We start from the raw sequence: 20196 nt of genomic DNA, 5'->3' as shown, positions 1-20196 counted from the left end.
CTTGGGTGTGGTTTTTTTTATGTTGCTTGCCTCTGATGTTTTGCAGCTTTTCTGGTCTGGGCTTGGACTAATTCCCAGATCTGTTCTTGCAGATTTTAACTTTGCCATGTACCCACCATCAATGATAGCAACTGGAAGTGTGGGAGCAGCCATCTGTGGCCTTCAGCTCGATGATGGGGACAGCCTCACGGACCTCCTGGCCAAGATCACAAACACAGATGTGGTGAGTGTCCCACATTCCTCTTCTCCTTTCACTTCCCAGGGCGTAGTGGAGAACTGGGTCTGATCCTGAAGGCTGAGTAGAGTGAAGGAGGGGGGTGCTTCTTCAGGGAGTGAGCTGCAGGTGTGGATCTAGCACTTTGGTTTGAGTCTCCGAAGCTCCTTGATCTCCTGGAATTCAGGTTTTTTTTTTCCCCAGGCTTGGTAGGGAGAGCCTGTTTTGCCTGCCCAGGCTGGTGGTCCAGCAGGATGAGTCTCCTCAGGAGCCCGGGGTGATGTGGTGGGCAGGCAGCATTGCCTGGGGCATAAAGCAAACCAGCAGGTGTTGTGCTGCTGTTGGTCCTGTGCTTGCAACCTTGAAACTGCAGGAAACTTCTGGCCCTCTTTCAGGTATCACCTAAGAATTCTTGGCTTGGAGGAAGTGAATAATAGCTAATTTCAAGGCAGGACATGAGGCAGGCACAACTCAAGATATCCTTAACGTGTGATAACTTACTATATTTAATTCACAGAGTAAATATGTGGCATTATTACATCTATGATAGCATTGTTAAATGAAGATTTGGGTTTGTGATTTGGTTAAAAGAAGTAATGAGTCCAGTTTACTTAAAAGGGGAGAATTTTGATATTTCTTTTTATTTTCTTACAATCAGATTGATCCTAATTTTCAAATGCACTTCTGGGGTTTCCCATTTATTTTAATTTGAATTGGATTTGCACAGAAAAAGAAATATTTCCAATTCAGAGTGCTTGAAGTCTAAACCAAAGAATCACAGAATGGCCTGGGTCTGAAGGGACCTTAAAGATCATCCAGTTCCAACCCCCTGCCATGGGCAGGGACACCTTCCACTATCCCAGGTTGCTCAGAGCCCCATCCAGCCTGGCCTTGGACACTTCCAGGGATGGGGCAGCCACAGCTGCCCTGGGCAACCTGTGCCAGGGCCTCACCACCCTCACAGGGCACAATTTCTTCCCAATATCCAATCTAACCCTGCTCTCTGTCAGTGTGAAGCCATTGTCCCTTGTCCTGTCACTCCAGGCCCTTGTCAAGAGTCTCTCTCCATCCTTCCTGTGGGCTCCCTTCAGGCACTGGAAGGCCACAGTGAGGTCACCCCAAAGCCTTCTCCTCTCCAGGCTGAACAATCCCAATTCCCTCAGCCTCTCCTCCCAGCAGAGCTGCTCCATCCCTCTGATCCTTTGGTCTCTCTGAGAGGAGGGTCACCTTCTGTGCCTGAGAGAATTGGCTGTATGGCCTTTTGCTGCATCTTGTAATTTGGAAAAAAATTATCTACTATGCTGATCTTTTCTAGATTGTTTAAGTTTGAAAGAAAATACCTACAAAAACATCTTAGTAGTTCTTAAGTTGTTACAAGATGGGGTTTTCATTTTGCAATGAAAATGCCTTCACACCTTTTCTTTGAAATTCAGCAGGATTTTTTTTGGTAAATGTGTACTTTTTGCCATCCTGGTGAAAAATCTTACGAGTTCTGATTGAGCCTACATTCCTTCAGAAGAAAAAATTAATACTCTTCCGAAATAACAAAGAACTCCAAACATTTTACTGCTCCCATCTCCTCTTCAAGAGTCTGTCAGCATTGGGTAGAGACCAGCTCCTTCTCTTTGCTCCTGGTCTCAGCCCACAGCAGCACAGACTATAGAGGAGAGTCTCACTCATCCCCCAAATCAGAACCAGCTCAAGACAAAAGGAGCTCCTGGATAATTTAATTGGTAAAAAATACAAGCCTTTGCAGAAATTAGAGGTGCTGTTATTTTTTTCAAAGTGTTTTCATTTATTGTTTTCATTAAGGCAGAGGTAGCCTTAACTCCCTGAAAAATTTTTGAATCCTCAGCCTAAACAAAGGCTGCCAAAATTATTGAGCTTGGGCAAAATAGTGTATTTTTCATTAGCCTGCTGTTTCAGTTTGGGAGAAGTATTTTGCTAGGTATTTTTTCTGTGAGTTTTACACTGGAAAAATACAAAAGGGCCCAGGACTGAAAACATCCCACGTGATAAAACTTGAGAGAGAGAGAGAAGCAACTGAAAATGGGGTCCAGAGAAGTACGGGGCAGGCTTAGCAATAGGTAGTAATACCAGTTTCATGTGTAAAATGTATTGTTGGAAAAAATGTACTGTCTGGATTGTGTAAGAGTTGGCCCAAGGCTGTGTTAATAAAGAGTAAAGACTATTGTAATACATTTTACACTGGGACTTAATTAAAGTTGAATGAAGAGCTTCAGTTCTCTCACTTCCGAATTTCTGATGCCTGAGAGCTGTTCCTGCAGTGGCACAATTAATTCATTGTCACTGTGTGAATGATTTTGTTTTGCAGTGGGGGCTTAGGGAAGAGGGAGAAATGAGAGTTCCTGGGCTTTAGGACCATCATGCGGGAGAAAAATGGGGAAGTCACAGAAATTAACAGTCCTGCAGAGGAAAACCTTCTGGCCCCCTGTGCCTCGTGGTAGCCCGCAGGAACCATCAGGCAGTTGGGGAAGAGTCCTTCCCAGCCAGAGGGTGCCAGGGCTTCTGCTTAATTTTTGTTTTGGAGTGTGTGATTGCTTAGCATGGAAACAGATGATAGGACTTTCCCCACTGGCTTTTCAGAAAATGTCACTGTCTGAGGTGAAGCATGAAAAATCTCAGCTTCAAAGCTGCAAGCAGATGAAAAGAAAGAATGGTAATGAAACCCTGATGCAACTTAAGTGCAGTGAGCTTTTCGGAACTTTAACTGTTTTATAATGATAATTTAAGGGTACAGTCTATTTGCTGGGAAATAGCAGCATTAACTGGGAGGCTGAAATCAATGGTATTATTTTAGACTCGCATTAGTGTAACTGAGACTGGAGTTTGGCATTTACAACTAAAATGAATGCTTTTAATGGATGTTTCATTAAGAATTAGGCCAAAAATACGTTACTAATAAGCAACATATAATTTAGAGCTCAGCTGTTGGGTAAGCAGACAACCAGCACGAGTGTCTCTTTCAAAAACATGTTGGTGTTGGATATCCTTGTGTGAATCCAGAGCAGTGCCCCAGACCTGAGATGGGGTTGTCCAAGGCATCCTGCCATTGTCATTTTAGGGATAACCAGTTATTTCTGGTAAATAGCTTCTCTAGGCTGTTTGGTGAGGGTTCAATTTCAGGCTGGAGAAAGTGTGACAACAGGGCCAGGCAAACCCTGGTTTCATTACTCCTTCCACCGACTGAAATAAGCAGCAGGGAGCTGCTCTTAGAGAAGCTCAGCAGCCTGAAGGGTAGTGAAAGTAGCTCTGCATGGTGCATCTGAGCTGCCTTCTCTGATTGTTACTGTCCCTAAGAGCCACTAAGAGCTAATCCCACACAACTGAGGGAGAGGATTCTCCCCCCTCTACTCTGGTACAATCCTGGTGCCCCCAACATAAGGAACTGTTGCAGCAAGTTCAGAGCAGGCCACAGAATTGATAAAGGGAACTGGAGCAGCTCCTCTGTGGAGACAGGATGGGAGAGCTGGGGCTGTTCATCTTGGAAAAGAGAAAGTTGTGTGGAGAACTCAGAGCACCATGCAGCATCTGGGTGGACTACAGGAAAGCAGGAGAGGGAGTTCTCATAGGAACTGTAGTAACAGGACAAGGGGGAATGGGTTCAAACTGAAAAGGAGCAGGTTTAGATTGGATATTTGGAAGAAATTAAGAATTGGAATTGGAATTAGAGAGGGTAGTGAGACCCTGGCACAGGTTTCCCAGAGAAACTGTCTGCCCCATTTTCCTAGTTTAGGGCAAATTTGGGAGGAAACCTCTGAATGGGGTCCCCTCTAGGAAACAGATTCAAGCAGTCCCTCCCCCAACTGGTTTGGAGAAAAAATATTTCCTCAGAGAGAAGTGGAAAAAAACCTGTTTATTTAACAGGCAAAGCACTCCCCAGCACAAAAATGAACAATACTAAACAGCAGACCCTCTCGCCACTCCAGAGATGACAAATTCAGCAAATTCCCTTCTGTGGGTTGCAGCCTGGCTCACTCAGGCTGTTCTCAGTCCCTCCAGAGCTGGGAAATGTCACAGCCCAGGCCAGGCCTGGTGGGACACAGGTGTGAGCTCCTGGTGCTCCTCTGGGTTTTCAGTCCAGAGCAGGTTCAAACAATTCCAAGAAAAAAGGGGGAAAAAACCAGTCCAGGGAACTTCTTTGCCTTAGCTAGCCAGAAAACTAACCAAGAGCAAAGGAGAGCTCTCTCCTGCTGTCCACTGCAGACAACGTGGTCTGTGTGAAGGATGTGGGGGAGCAAGTACAGTCTGATAACAAACTGTGCACCTCTTCTCTCCACCTTCACTCCTGGAACCAGACTTAAAGCTGCAGAACTCAATATTCAACACCAACAGAACAGACAATTTGGGGATACAAGCATCATAAAGTCACTGCAAGACACCCATCCTTGGAAATGTTCAAAGCCAGGTTAGATGAGACTCTGAGCAACCTGGTCTAGAGCAAAGTGTCCCTGCCCATGGCAGAGGGGTGAAACAAGATTACCTTTAAGGTCCATTTGAACCCAAACCATTCTGTGCCTCTGATTCTAACTTCACACAGTTCTGCAGGACGCATGTTCCAGTCTGTTCTCCTGCCAGGGGCTGGGAACATTTCCTTTGTGGTTGCTTGAAGAGGAGAGCTGGTGAGCGAAGAGTTAACAGACCTTGTGGCAGGAAGCCGCAGAACTCCCTGTGCATCTCTTGGTGGGTCATTGCAAAGGAAAAATAAACAATTCAGGAAGTCAGGAATTCCTATAGCATCCCAGACCAGCACTCCAGTGTGAGCAGTATCCTGTCCCTGGTGGAGGCAGCTGCTTTGGAGGAGGATACAAGCATCCCTGCTGTGCACAATTACGGGATGTGAGGAAGGATAGCGGAATGGGTAGGGCACATTTTAAGACCTTGCAATCAATATTCTGCTTTGCTTGAGACCTTTCTTGGGTAAATCTATTCCCTCACCTCCTGGAGGAGCAGCCATCCAGGTTGCATCTGGATGATGCCCAGAGTTGGTCTTCCCAGCATCAGCAGCCCAGGGAGAGGTTTTCAGGCAGAGCCAATGCTGGTATGTGGGCAGAAGTCATCTCTAAAAGTCTGTTCCCAGATGGTAACGGGTGTGTATTGAGTGGTTTGGAAAATCTAAAGCATATTTAAGAGCCTGAAGTAGAAAAAAAGTAAAGAACCAAGCATTTTTTAAAGGCTTGTCAAAAGAGCTGGCCATGAGCACTTAAAAATGTGGAATGGGGCTGTTTTGAAGACTGGATCCATAATAAATGGCATGTAAAATATCTCCACTAGTATGTGCCACATATGTCAGTGCCGAGATTTTTTTTTTTTTATTCCCAACATCAGAGACATCCCTTCATAAAGATCTACAGATTTCTGCACAGAAACGGAAGTGAAGAACCACCGTGCTCAAGAATTGAGAGCTGCAGTTAAAAAAAAAAAAATTGAAATCTATCTTGAATGGATCGCATTTGAACATTGTCCCTACAGCACATACACCATTTATCCCCTCCTTTGTAGTGCCTAGGGCCTGTGGTTTTGGAAGCAAGAAACAGGACTTGCTGTATCTTATCCTGCCTTATTTGTTGCAGACAGTATTTTGTATGCAAGGAAACAACAGGCAAAATAGCCTCCCAGAGAAAGGAAGAATGAGATAGTTTCCTAAGTTGTCTTTGCCTGAGTTGGCAGCTGCTCTGTTTCATTCAGCTTTTTGTTCCCCAGTGAGTGCTGTGCGTGTGTAGCAACAATGGGGTGATGCAGTGACACCGCGGGCTCATGGCGGAGTTCCGTCGGGTCCATTGACAGGCGCGGCCGCAGCCGAGGGAGCCAGGCCCCCGAGGAACAGCTCCGGAGCAGCTCCCATGGATCAGCCGCTCCAGCAGGGAATCCCTGCTCAGCTCCTGCAGCTCTGTAATGCAGGCAGGTCCTCCCAGCTTTTGGAAAATCCCTTTTTTCATTAAACGGTCAGGGTGGTTGTTGTAATAGCATAAATCCCACGCCTTTCCATCTTTTCACGTCTTCAAAGTAGAAGATATCTGGTAGAGATTCCAGAAATCCCAAGTTACACTGAGCAAGGAGTATCATGGCATCTGCCCCTGCATTGGCCTGCTGGTGTATTGGCTTTACTCTCTCTTTTCCCAGTTCTGAAAACATTGTTCTCTCCTATTTGCAACAAGAAATACCCACAGCAGCAACAGGAAACCAGACAAACTGAGTGGTGAAGCAAACAGTGGAACTGAATGTAGAAAAGACGCTGTTTAAACTGCTGAAAAGACCAAAAAATTGCCGAGAAAAATGCCCTGTATTTCAGATTCTTAATGTTAGTCACCTTATTTATTGCATTATTGCAATAATGTGGCAACAGTAAGTGGAGAAGTTCTGGCATGAATTAATTTTTTGCATTTTTTTGTTTGTTTTGTTTTTTGAATGAGATGTCCTTGTTAGTCCACATGAGGTGTCCTTTTCAAATTACTATTTTCTGTACTTCCAGATGGAAAAAGAGACATAGAGACTTATCTGTGATTGATACTCTTTGTTACAGTAGCAAAAACATACATGCAGGAGGGAAAATATTTCTGGTTTTTAACTGCATCTATGAGATGTGAGATCACTGTAAATACAGTAAATGGATAAGATATTCCCACAGCAGCTTTCCAGGCTCTTGCTTCAGAGAAGGTCAGTGAGGTAAAGGCCAGCTCTCAGCACACAAAGGCCCCACTTTGGGAAGGAATCCCTGTTTATGTCAACAATGAAGCATGTGCTTTGGAGAGGTCTGAATTGGGGCTTAAATGGGAACCAGTGGAGGAATGCAGCCAGCTTTTGTGTGTAGGAGTACAGATGACATGTTCCACGCTGCGATTTATGTAAATCCCAACTCTTTAGTGCATGTCTGATTGCTGCTTTCTTAGATGATCCAAGCAATGCATACATGACCAATGGACAGTACTGTCATTTTGGATAACTGCATCATCCTTTCTATTTATCAAACCTGATCCCATACCTAAAAAAACTACTTTTCTGATTTCCCTTGTGCAGTTAGTTTTAAGAAAGAGGAAGAGATCGGGGGCCTTAACATTTGTGAAGTAATTAATATATATGTGGAAAGCTAATCACCCTTTAACACAAAATACCAGAAGGCTTTTTTAGCATTCCCAGCTTTGGGATTTTGGGCAGTGCAAGGCAAGAACCTGTTGGATGAGTTGAGTTGGGTTGAGTTGAGTTGATTTGGGAGGCCTTCCCTCATAGCTTGCCAATGAACCATAAATGCCAGTTTAAAACTAGAAGCTGGGGGCTAGTATAAGACATACATATACCACAGAAGTGTTGAAAAGTTCAAGAAAGTCAATTATCTATAATATTCTGCAGGATCTTCCTTAGGGCTTGTGCTTTCTTTCAAGATTGTCATGAATGGAAATTGAAATTTTCAATGATTATTGACTTGAATAAGTAGCTCATGCCATAGAGCTGCTGATTCCTCCTTCCAGTTGTTTTCATTGCCAGCATTTCCATCACAGCCACTAGGCTGCCCCTTATCAAACACAGGAGAGCTTCTTTTCCTTCAAATGTGTTTCAGGTGTGCTAGTAAAATCACCTAAGGATGAATGAGTTTCAGAATGAAAAAAAAAATCAAAACAAAACAAAAAAATCCCCAAAGTTAATGGCGTTTTTAGTTCTGTACATGCTGAAGTAAAAATAAAACTATGGAATGGAAAGTACCAGAACTATTTTAATCATTAAAACTACTAGACCATATAGAAGAATGGGGAAGTTGATCATGTGACACACACTTTAAGAAGTTTTTTATAAAAACAACAAAGGCAAACCCTGCAGTATTCTGAAGGAATGGCCTTGTCCTTTTATTATTGCAGAATCTGGGGTCATACTGCAGTGCATTATAGTGCTCTTTCAAGGAAGATTTGTTGAAAATAATGCAACTCATGGGTTTTTTCTTTGATATGTTCTTAAAAATTCTCTGTTGTCAGAGCCATCTAGAGCTTGCAAAATGATAGTCCACCAGTAAAATATGTACACATGCAGCAAATCCCCATGAAACTTGAAGGAGTTAAAAATACTGTGTCACGGGAAGGGCAGGCTGTTTCCCCTGATGGGTTTTTAGTATTTTTTTTTTGTATCATGTCCCTTAACTGTGGATTGACAGAAAGTTCCAGTGATGCCCTCATTGATAGAATAAACCCACTTACCTTGTCGCACTATGACAGCTGGGCTGATAAAATACTCTAAATTGGGGTTTTTCTCCTTTCACCTGAGAGATTTAATATCCAAGGAGCTTTAGTATGCAAATAGCAACACGTTTTTTTGAAAACTATTTCATGTTGAATGCAGTGTGCTGATCATTTTTACTGTAGGTTTCTTTGTTTTGAAGAATTTCGTGATTTTAAGTTCAAAACCTCAGTGTAGACCAGAGAAATAATACACAGTGGCCTGTGGATTCTCATATGAAGTAAAATTCACGTGACAGTTCCAGTCGAGGCCATTTTATAGATTTTATGTACAGAATAAAGACACCAGAAATGACCCATTTCTCTATAGGGTTACGTGGAGATTTCAGCCTCTTCATACCTGAAATGAATCATGCTGCCCATCAGAAGTTTGTATACTGATGGTGTAAATGACCATACATGAGGGTGTTTAGGAACAGACAAACCTGACTCCAGATGCTTGAGCCTCATGTTCTGCATGTCACCACCCTTCCTTCCCCAAGCCTGCTTGCAAGGAAATTGCCTCATTAAGCTTTTCAGACTGAAGTTGCTTTAAAAAAATCTGGCTTGTTTTCAGAAGGACACAGTACTTTGAAACTGTGCTTTAAAAGAAGAGGTTCTTATACCCAAAAAAAGCACATTGTGAGTGTCATCTGTTACAAGAGTCTCCAAACTGATGCTCCCACAATTGAAAATGCCTTGATGCATACAGAGATTTGTTGTCATTGCCCTCTTACTCACAGGTGAATGCTTACAATGGACCTAAAGCCCTTCCTAGCTGATAATGGGGGATTTTCTTTATCTGAGGACAGGATTTTGCAGCCAGCAGCTGCTGGCTGGTAGCCAAGAAAAATGGGTGTTCATTACCCACCAGAGCTAATTGCGCCCATCATGAACGTCAGCGTCGCCAGTGGAACAGATCCTCTTCACCAGATGTGTTTTTCTCAGTCAGGCTGGGATAACAAATTAATCCTCCACTCATGAATATTTCAAACACTCCCCAATAACCAGGTACTATGTAGAAAAAGGGATGTGCTAGTCAGAGCCCAGCTCCTCAGTGTTGCAGTCACATCTCGTAGGGGACTCACAAGTGCCTGTGGAACCCTGTGGAGGTCAGTGCCCTGCTCTGTTCTTCAGCCCCCTTACCTGACAGTGGGAATGGTGATGGTCAGTGTCACCACCCCTTCAAGATGCTGTGGGGACTGGTTAAAGCACTGTGTTGTGAAAATCCTCACACCAAATCCTGTGTTGCTATATTCCCTGAAGAATCCTGGAGACACCCAGCTCTTAGGTATGCTGAGGCTGCAGGAAGTTTACAGTATTAATGCCTTTTCCAGAAGGACCCCTCATGGCTGGCTTTAGAAAATGCCATTTCTTGTAGCACCATGTGTCCCCCTGCACAGTGTCAGATTGATGCTCCCAGTGCCAGCACACTGAACATGGTTGGCATTGTGTTCATACACTCACAGCTTGGGTTTTAAGTTTCTCCTGTAACTCAGGGGTTGTCAAGGTTTTCTTACACTTTTTTTCTGGTTAAATAGCCAAATTATTTGGTCTTCCAGCATATTATCAAGAGTGTGGAACATCTTGTAGGTATTTTAATAGTAGTCTTCCTCTTTGCTGTGTCTGGTTTAAATGTGGTGAATTCTTTGCATTTATTTCAGTATTTATAGTTCATGTTTATTGTGGGACTCCTGATGGACAGGCTCCCATATTTATGTTGCTGTACTGTACCCTACTTTTTCTCTGAATGTTCTGTAGTTTGTAATGCAGTGGTCTCTGGGAGTTGGTTGTGTCTTCAGAAAATGATTGGACATGGCACTCAGTGCTCTGGTTGTCAAGGTGGTGTTTGCTCAAAGGTTGGACTCGATGATCTCAGAGGTCTTTTCCAACCTAAATGATTCTACAGTTCAATAATGCAACTGCATGTTTGGGGCCTGTGTGAATTTTCTCTTGTGTGAATTTTCACAGATAAACTGACCTTTTTGCCTCAGCCTGGGGGACCCAAATGTGTGACAGATAAAACTCAACCCCACAGCACCATGCTTGTTCAAGAATCTCAAAACATTTCCAATTTCCCATCAGTTTGCTTTGTATGAAGTGCATCTCTCTGTGTCATCTTGGTACAGCAGATGGAGGTTATTTCAGGATAAAATTGCAACATCTTTTTTTGTAGAGAAGACCAACTTATGTGGCTTAATCCTTCACAGGAGAATGAAAAAATATTTCTCTGTTATACTTAGGTTCCTGCTCAAGAAGACCACATAAATCACATAATCATAGAGCCATGGAATGGCTTGGGTTGGAAAGGACTTTTAAGGATCATCCAGTTCCAAGTCCCCTCTACCTTGGGCAGGGACACCTTCCACTATCCCAGGTTGCTTTGAGGCACATCCAACCTGGCCTTGGACACTTCCAGATATGGGGCAGTAACAGCTTCTCTGGGCAGCCTGTTGATCAAAGACCAGTAAGATATTAAGAATTAGAGCCTAATAAATGCAGCATGAACAGTGTTTAACCCAGAGAGTTTGTACACGGTGATCACCTCTCAGAATTCAAGGTTGATTAGTGTCAGAGCAGGCCCTTCTCAGAATCACCTGACTGATGCTCTTCCAACTTCTGCTAGCTCAGTAAGGAAAAAATAACCACCTTTATCTTTACTAATAGATAAATTTGCTTTCTTTTTTCTAGGACTGCCTTAAAGCTTGTCAGGAACAGATTGAGGCGGTGCTCGTGAACAGCCTGCAGCAAGTCCGGCAGCAGCAGCAGCAGAGCAATCCCTCCAAGACAGTGGATGAACTGGACCAGGCCAGCACTCCCACAGATGTGAGAGACATCAACCTGTGAGGACATCAGCACACAAAGTCACGCTTGCTCCCCCAGACCTTTTATTTTTGTTATTATTTTTAGAGTGATTTTTTTTAATCTGCTCCCACATAGAACATATTTAAAGCTCTTTTAGGTATAAAGAAAAACAAAAAAAAAAAGTACAAAAACTGAATAATGAAAAAAAAAGCATTTGGTGCCTGTGATGTTCTACAGAAGGGAATCCCATGATATATTTGGTAATTGCTATTTGATTATGTATCAGTGATATTAAATGCTTATAAAAGCATACAAAGTAGCTAGATCAATGTAAGCCTGCATTTGTGGGAACAAAGTAGAGTATACTTGTCTGTGTATTATGTATTAGTGCATACACCCCTTTTTTAGATTTAAGAAAGGAATCGTGTGTGCGATTTTATGGCTTGACTAGATTGCAAAGCAATAGAGTAAGGGGTTTAGGGCAAAGTGGGAAAAGATCCCTGAAGCAATTGAACCATTTTGAATGCAGAAGAGATTTGCTGATCTGTCACCTCTGTTATTAGTCAGAAGTGTTTGTTGGATCTCTGTATGTTAGTTTTGTTTACTCTTGCTGTCTGTGGTAGCTGCTACCTAAGAAAGAAGATGCTTTATTTTACCAGCCAGAAGAGCAGGTGTCTTTTGGGCTTTTTTTTTCAGTTGATTTATTTTCCTTTTTTTTTTTTCAAATTCTTTCCCCCCAAATTCCCCTTTGCCCTTCTTGACTTTTTATCTACTTTTCCTTCCAAAATGGTTCATTCTAAACACAGCAGCATCTTTGGCATGAGGGCAATTCCGTTTACCCAGCTGTGGGCCGAGCCAAAGTTTCCAAGTGTTCACGGTCAGTGGGGGGAATGCACACATTAATCCCGACCTGTTGGCTGGGCAGACCACCTCCAACCTTTGGATTGCAAGATGTGATGGATCATCTAGGAAAAGCATTATATTCCTTTACAGTGCTAATGCTTCACGTCCATGTTAACGTCTGGCAGCTTCTTAGCTTGGCCACAAAGACATTTAAATGATGCTCTTTCCATCTTCCCTTGTAATAGCCCCTCACTGTGTTAAAGAAGATGAGGTTTGGTTTGTTCCCTCGTCTCTTCCCCTCCACTCCCCCTGCACACTTTTTCAGCATTTCATTAACTTTATTGATCCACAGTGAGCGTTTTTGTAAACCATTTCATTCGAAAAGCACTTTGAAAATTATTCCTAAGGGATTAAAATGAGATGGTTTATGACAATTTTGCCGAGGAAAGAAAAAAAATAACAAAAAAAAGGATAAAAAAGTAAAAAAAAGAAAAGTAAAAAAAAAAAAGAAAGAAGTCACAAAAGCAAGGCTTTGTATAGCTTTTTATAGTCAATATTTTCCAGTATCTGGTGTACTTGGTTAGCTGCGGTGTTGCTGGAAATACCAACACCCGCTTCAGATGACATTCCTGTCATGACATTCCGGATAAAAGCCTGACCATCTGTATTGTTCAGTGTCACAGAAGGATCTTAATACCACCTGAGTGTTTATCTATGGACAAGGAAAGAAAATTGCTGGTGCAACAGCCATGGTGGTAAACATCAAGGTGCATGACTTGGAGTTTTATTACAAAGGTGTATTCAGTGTACTTGAATTTATTTTCCTGCTCCACCTGTAACGAAGAGGCATTTAGATGGCAAATGAGTTGGAGCAACTTTTGTTGGTTTTTTTGGGGGTTTTTTTTGTTTTTTTTTTTTTTGTTTATTTTTTGGGGGGGGTTGTTTTTTGTTTTGTGTTTTTTTTTTTTTTTGCACAATTGTATTAACAGTTTGCAGATATCCAATATGAAGCTGTTGGTTGAATTGTTAATGTTTGCATTTTTAACACAAAAATCCAGAAAGAACATGCTACTTTGAAGACTATTATATGTATGGACTCAGCCTATTTGGCTAGATGAGGGTAGAAAATGGAGTAAGATTCTAAGGTTTTGTTGTTTATTTGGTTTTGGGGGGTTTTTTTGGTTTTGTTTTTTGTTTTTTGTTTTTTTTTTTTTTTGCGCTGCTAAGAAGCTATGATTTGTTTCATTCTTATTCACATTAACAGTACTTAGCTGTATTGTTTCACTGAGTGTGCTGCTATTTTATAAACATTTTTATAATATATTATTTTACTGCTTAAATTTCAAATCCTGAAGTAGATGGTTAAGTGGAGAAATGATGAGTTCTTTGATTTACTGGAAATGCCCTGTACAGGTTGTTTTTTTTTTTCCCCTAATAGCGTGTTCATGATTATTTTTTTTATTTTATTTTATTTTTTTCCTTCTTTCTTCTTCCTTTTTTTAAAATATCCTTCCTTCCTGATCACATCCTGCAAAGATGGTATACTTACCTCAGGTTTGCTGGAAAAGAAATGGTTCCCATTTTCACAATACCTCACACAGTGACAGTTTGGTTGCCCCGGGGCACGCTGGGGAGAGGTTGCAAGCAGCCGAGGCAGGGCACTGCCTCATTTTTTGGTCTCTGGTATCTTTTTCATAGTGGAAAAAATGCATTGACTCTTCACTGGTGAGCAGGTCTGTCCTCCCCAAAGCTGTTGCTGGGCACAGCCTTGACCTCACCTCCGGCCTCGACATTCTGCATTGGGAGCGGCTGGAATTCCATGGTGGTGTCTCTGTCCTGGAGGAAAAAAGTAGCTGATGTTGTTGAAGCAAGACTGCGAAGCCACACACAGATCAAATCAGATCAGATCAGCTCATTCCTGCCCTGTGGCTTCATGGGGAGCTGTGCCAGAGGGTCCTGATGGTGGGGTGACCTCTCTGAGCACTGGCACCATGTCCATCATGGTGGCGTGGTTTGCTCCATGACATAGGCCAGGTGTAGGCAGGACCTGTTTTTAGGGTGCCTGCCCCTGCTCTTTGTCCAGCCTCCTGCACACCCCAGTCCCACCACGGCCATGGGATCACAGGGATGATCCCTGCAGAGGATCTTGGGGGTGACTTCTGCCGTGGAACACAGAGATGATCCCTACTGTGGATCACAGGAATGATCTCACAGTGTGTCCCCTCTGCAGAGCTGAAGGGGCAGGGGCTGAGGGCCACCTCTGTGTTTGGCTCCTCTACAGCAGGGTGAGGGTGAGCTGTGCTGGAACGGGCAGCACCATTCAGCATTCCCAGTCCTCCTTGGGGTCCTGGTGGGTCTGTGTATGTCCCCACCAGTGAGGAGTGTCCTTGGCTGCAGTGACGTGCTCAGCAAGTGCCAACCCTCTGGTTACAGTGTACTGTATGTTTGAAGGCTGCAAACCCTGCAACTTGAGCGCTTTCACAGTAGCTTTCAGAATAAAATGACTGCCTAGTACTCTCTTTTAACAGATGTTAAAGGAAGTGTGCTGTTACTGCAAATGAGGTGTGAGATTTCCCCCCTGAACTGCAGAAATGGTAAACCTCCCAGCTGATTGATTAAAAAAGAGTAGAAAAGGTCTTGCTGATTCTGCCTTCCCAAGTGCCAAAGGATTGGTATAGTTGCTAAAAGCGTTTCTCTCTCAGCTCCCTAATGATGGTACTTTGATGACCTTCTCCTCCTTTGCGTTCCTGTAAATGCAGGAGCACACCTCATAATGTATTTATTTGTATTTCCAGCATGCTTGTGAAAGAGAAAAATAACGATTAATCCCATGTCAGTGTCAATGATTTATGCTTGAGTAATCGGACAGCTCTTAATTACTCAGCAAACCACCTGGCCACTGGATTTTTTCCACTATGTTTATTACCATGTTTTCATGTACCTCAGAAATCACTCTTGGTTGCACAGTTTCTGTTCTCAAACTTTTTTTGGGTTTTGTTTCGGTTTTGTTTTTTTTTTTTTTTTGTTGTTTTTTTTTTTGTTTTGTTTTTTTTTTGCTTTATTGAGTGTGATGCCATATCAAGTCAACGTTATTCTCTCACAAATGTGCTCTTTAAGAGGTGTGGATGTTTATGTGGTCAGGGGATGCTAGAAAGTGTGGTAGTAAGACATCAGTGTAAACAAAAGTATATAGAAAGTACACGAGGTTGTTTTTGATGGATAAGACTCTTGATACGGTGTAGTCTTGATTGCCTTTTAAAAGGTCTTTGTTCAGTGTTGTCATTTTTATTAATAACCTATTGTTTTGACTAGTTTAAAGATGGTTCTAAGAAAAGTGTTTTGGCGGGATTAGGTATGCTGTATGGACAATAAACTCACCTTGACCTAAATTTACTCGATTGCTTTTGTTCCTTTAGTGAATTTGGTTGTATCACTCACTCCATGGTAGTGTTTCCTTGGTGGGATGTGATTCTAAAGCCTCTGATCTGGATAGATGGTGTTAGCATACAAAATAAAGGCTGTAGTCACAGAACAAGCCTGCCTCTAAAATTTGGCTACTGGATAGGCAAATTCTGGTATGTAATCCTGTGAGATTCAAGGAGAACAAAGTCCTAAAAAGTGGTAAATTGCAGGATCAAATTATTTTGTGGGAATCAAATTGAGCTGGTGAAAAGCCCCATGGAGTGCACATTTTTGCAATTAATTGAAATACTATTTAAATCTCCACTGAGTTGTTTGTTGCACTGGAATGCTACTGCAAAAATCAGATTGTTTTTCTTTCCATAAACCTGGGGAAACGGTGAGTAAAAGGAGTGGGATTTGTGGTGGGCCAGTGGGAAGAAATGAGTCCATTGTCCAGAGTCTGCTTCCTGAGTCTGTGGCCAGGAGGGCAGGATGCTTAACCTCTCCCTCTCCCACATCTGCTTGTGGATGCCTGCTGTGAAGTGACCAAGCTTCTGTGTGATATATTTGGCCTGACCTCTCCTCCACTGCCATCAAGTAGCAGTTTTCTCCTGAATTTCCAGCCCTTTTTCACCACTGGGGAGAGCAAAGAGACCCTGAAGAATGAAGAAGAGGCATTTGGGCAGACATACTGGGAAAACACCATCACAAAGCAAATTACACTGCCAAACTGAAAGATAAACAAAAGGAAAAAAAAGACAAACTTCAAGATATTAACAGGGAGAAAAAAAACTCAAGGAAAAAAAAAACTTGAAAAAACAAATGTTGCTAAAATGAAGAAACACAGAAGCAAAAATAAACAGAAAAAATTGTGGATGTAAAAATTAATTAAGAATTATGGAATGAGTATGAATGAATTAAAAATGACTAGAAAACAGGGATTAAATCGGGAGCCTGGGGGTCAGGAGAAACAGATCTTCCTAGCCATAATCACACGATCTTGGGACCTGTGGTTTTAGGGAAAGTCTCTGAGGACTTCCCTGCTAAAAGTCTTGTGAGCCTCACATTTCCCAGCTTATCTGCACCAGAGGTAGAGATTCTAAAACATCACAAGTCCATAGTTTTCTCTGACCACCACTGAATGACATGACCAGCAATTTATGGCATTTAGTAGGCTCCAAGCTGAGCCTACTAAGGACTGGAATTGTGCAGTGACCAAGTGCTGAACAGATCGTCTGGAGAGGGTGTAGGGTCTTCCTCACTGGGGATATTCCAGAGCTGTCTGGACACAATCCTGTGCCCTATGCTCTGGGATGGCCCTGCTGGAACAGGGAGATGGTACTAGATGCCCCACTGTGGTCCATTCCAACCTGGCTCATCCTGTGCTTCTGTGATTGTGATTCTATTTTAAAGCGTTCTCAAAGCTTGTGGGAAGATAGGTTGAAAGGATAGTGTAGGATAGTACAGAAGGCAATCTCTCCTGATGAATTACAGCTGTACTGATTACTGAGGAGTGGAAACATCTGTGCCTGCCCAATGAGATTGGGTGCTAGAAAAGAGTGGGTCAGGTAGTGGCCAGTTGGACATTTTGAACTTGTTGGATGTGCTATGAGGTGGTAAGGGACATGTGGTTGTGCAAGGGACAGACAGGGTTAAGTGGCTGGACAAGTGACAGGTTTGGGTTTAGCTGATCATGCAGAAAGAAGGAAACTTGCAGGGAGAAGTCAGTGCTGTGTGGAGCTGCCTATGAGGAAAGGAGTCAGAGTTCCTTGACAGAAGGCGTGGAAAGTTTTCAATAAAAGACAGTTGTTGGTACCAGTTGTGTCAGTCTCAACATAACTGCAACAAAAGGTGATTTACATTCCAGCTGGGCAGCTGATGCTCCTGCTGATGCAGCCAGGAGACAAGACTGAAACTTTTGGGGGTCTCTGTGAGGACACTTGCCAGGGGCAACATCAGGTCAGTGCTTTGCTGAGCTCCAGGGGCACTGTGAGGAAGGACATCTCTTAGCAGAAGTGGCATTCAGTCAGGACCTCTTAGGATTAAAAATCAAGGTAAGTGAAACTGAGGTAAGAAAAAAACATTGAGTTTTACTGCACCTTGCTAGAGAGAGAAAGGAGCTGATGCAAAGAGGAAAACAAAAGGGAAAATGTCTCCTTAAATGCCTGTCCTTCTGTGGAAATGATGCAGTGCTAGCTTGGTCTTGCTATTGAGTTTTCTCTGAAAATAAACTGGGTTGTAATTTGAGCTCTTCCAAAATGCAACATGCAGAAACTGCAAGAAGAATTAGGCCAGAGCAGTGAAGGAGAGAGGCAAAGGTCAGCAGACCAGCTGTGTTTGGCTCCTCAGATTACTCAGGAACCCTTCTTGGAGCAAAAGCTCTGGCTCATCTGACAGAGGGCTTGCAAGCATCCCTGAAGAGCAATAAATTGATGTTTCTGATTAGGGTTTTCGGAATATGAGCAAAGCTGTGAGTGGGACATAACCAGCTGGAGGATAAAGGATGAAATCAGCATTGTCATTCAGCACACTCAAAAATTTATCTAAATTTTTCCAGCTTCCTCATGTGGTTGCTGAGATGAGAATTCATCACAGCCTGCAGCTTCTTTACGAGGGGAAGAGGAGGGGCAGGCTCTGATCTCTGCTCTGTGTGACCAGGGACAGGACCCAGGGAATGGCTGGAGCTGTGTCAGGGAGGGTTAGGGTGGGTATCAGGATAAAGGTTCTTTCCCCCAGAGGGTGTTGGGCACTGAACAGGCTCCCCAGGGAAGGATCACAGGCCCAAGGCTGCCAGAGCTCCAGGAGCATTTGGACAGTGCACTCAGGATGGGATTGTTGGGGTGTCCTGGGCAGGGCCAGGAGTTGGACTGGATGATCCTTGTGGGTCCCTTTCAAGTCAGGATATTTGATGATTCCATGATTGTAAATCCAACTTTTTTTGCTTCTCCGAGAAACTTTTTATTCCGGTTACTTTGGACCTGCTTCTTAGATGCAACAAAGAACCGATCTTTCTGGTGTGCACTGATGGTGACGTTTAATCTCCCAGGTTTTGCTATTAGGGCTTGGCCTAAGGCTACGGAGTTTTGCAACAGGAGTGCCTAAAGCGCGGGTGAGATGGGATCGTGATCCAAGGAAAGGCGAGGGCTGTGGAGAGAGAAGGGGCCGCCAGGGGGCGCCCGCGCACCGCGCCCGGCCCTCAGGGCCGCGGATCCATCCCGGGAATCCCGCGCTGGGAAAGGAACATTCCCGGGGCTCCCACAGCTCGCCTGAGCGGCCGCCTCCGCCACACAGCCCGCAGGCACAGCTCCAGAAGAAGGCAAGGTGTTCGGCCTAGGGGCTGGCTCTGCTTCCTGCTCGCAGCCTGTATGCCACACTGAGAACCAGCTTAAAAACAATTAAAAACATTCCCGAAGTCACCTTGCCATGACTGAAATTCTAAGAGCCGTGCTCTCCAGCAGACCCAATTTGAGGCCTGTCTGCAGCACAATCTCTGTGTAGGATTTGTCAGGGTTAAGCTTTTCTTCGGGTCAGCACATCCTTTAGAGGTGCACTGCGTAGGCAGAGAAGTGCAGTGGCACAGAACTGAGAAAATTTAGTAAAGGTTTCTGCTGGGTGTATTTGTAAATGCAAGGAGCAAGATCAGATCCCAAATGACAATTGAAAAAGGAAACCTAATCTGGCACCTAAGACATGAGGCTCTAAGTCAGAAGGCACAGACTTTCCAAGCTGTTCTCTCACAAAGCCAAGCTCGGTGACTTCAGACAGTCTCTCCGGAACTTCACTTGAAGGACTGTCACTTTTGCAAAAGGATCTGTATAAAAACATGTATTTATAGGAGAAGAGATGTTAACAGTGTCGGCTCATGTTTGAGACTTGATCCAAGCACGAGATAGAGCTGGAGTTTTATCACCGCAGCAAAACAGTTTTTAATGGTAATACAACAGAAATAGGTCAGAGCTGGTTCAGCTGGCGCTGGCTTGTTTACAGGTGAGACTGTCACTGGTGTCACCCCTTGAAAATGTCACTTCTGAAATCTGTGGAGGAGAGGCACTGCAGAAGTTTGGGGTTAACACCACCCTGAGAAAGAAAGATAAAAAGGAAGTGAAACAGACACAACTGTTGCATTAAATATTTAATTTTGCACCTACTTTAATCACCTATTGAATAAAACAAATTATGCTTCAGTCTTCATTTAGAATATGTTTGGTGTTAAAGCACAAACCAGTTTCAAACTGAGGTCAGTGCTCTGGGCAACCCAGAAGAATTTCTCTGATTTTTAGATACCATTTATTCAATCCAGTTGGGAAATCCTGAAGGAAATACACTCACCTGACCAACTAATATTTTGTCTGTAAGCCATAAACTTCAGCTTTCTGAGGGGAAAAGGATGAGTTCCAGTCACTAGTTGTGTTACTTCATCCATTTTACCAGCAGGAATTTTTAGGCTGCCCAGAGAAGCTGTGGCTGCCCCTGGAAAGTGTCCAAGCCCAGATGGAGAGAGCTTGGAGCAACCTGGGACAATAGAAGATGTCCCTGCCTATGGCAGGGGGTTGGAACTGTATGATCTCTAAGGTCCCTTCCAAGCCAGGACATCCTGTGACTCTGTGGGTTCTGCAGAACAAGACCAGTGTGGTCCCAGCTGGATGTAGATGCTGACACCTCACACTGCTCTGCCTTGGGAACTCCTGCTTTAAACTACTCCTTGGAACC

General features: G+C 43.4%; 1 protein-coding gene across 1 annotated transcript in view; it reads left to right on the top strand.

The window, feature by feature from the left end:
* The window catches only part of CCND2 (cyclin D2), a 29411-nt gene extending 15349 nt beyond the window's left edge, over positions 1-14062 (top strand). Inside the window, exons 4-5 of the mRNA XM_062490965.1 lie at positions 93-223; positions 11128-14062. Of these exons, the coding sequence (XP_062346949.1) occupies positions 93-223; positions 11128-11283 (287 nt within the window). The 3' untranslated portion in view covers positions 11284-14062. The remainder of the gene's footprint in view (positions 1-92; positions 224-11127) is intronic.
* The last annotated feature ends 6134 nt before the right edge of the window (positions 14063-20196 follow it).

This window comes from Cinclus cinclus, chromosome 4 (genome assembly GCF_963662255.1).
Source record: "Cinclus cinclus chromosome 4, bCinCin1.1, whole genome shotgun sequence".
NCBI lineage: Eukaryota > Metazoa > Chordata > Aves > Passeriformes > Cinclidae > Cinclus > Cinclus cinclus.
The sequence above is the reverse complement of the archived record's forward strand: the minus strand, read 5'-3'. Positions and strand labels throughout refer to the sequence as shown.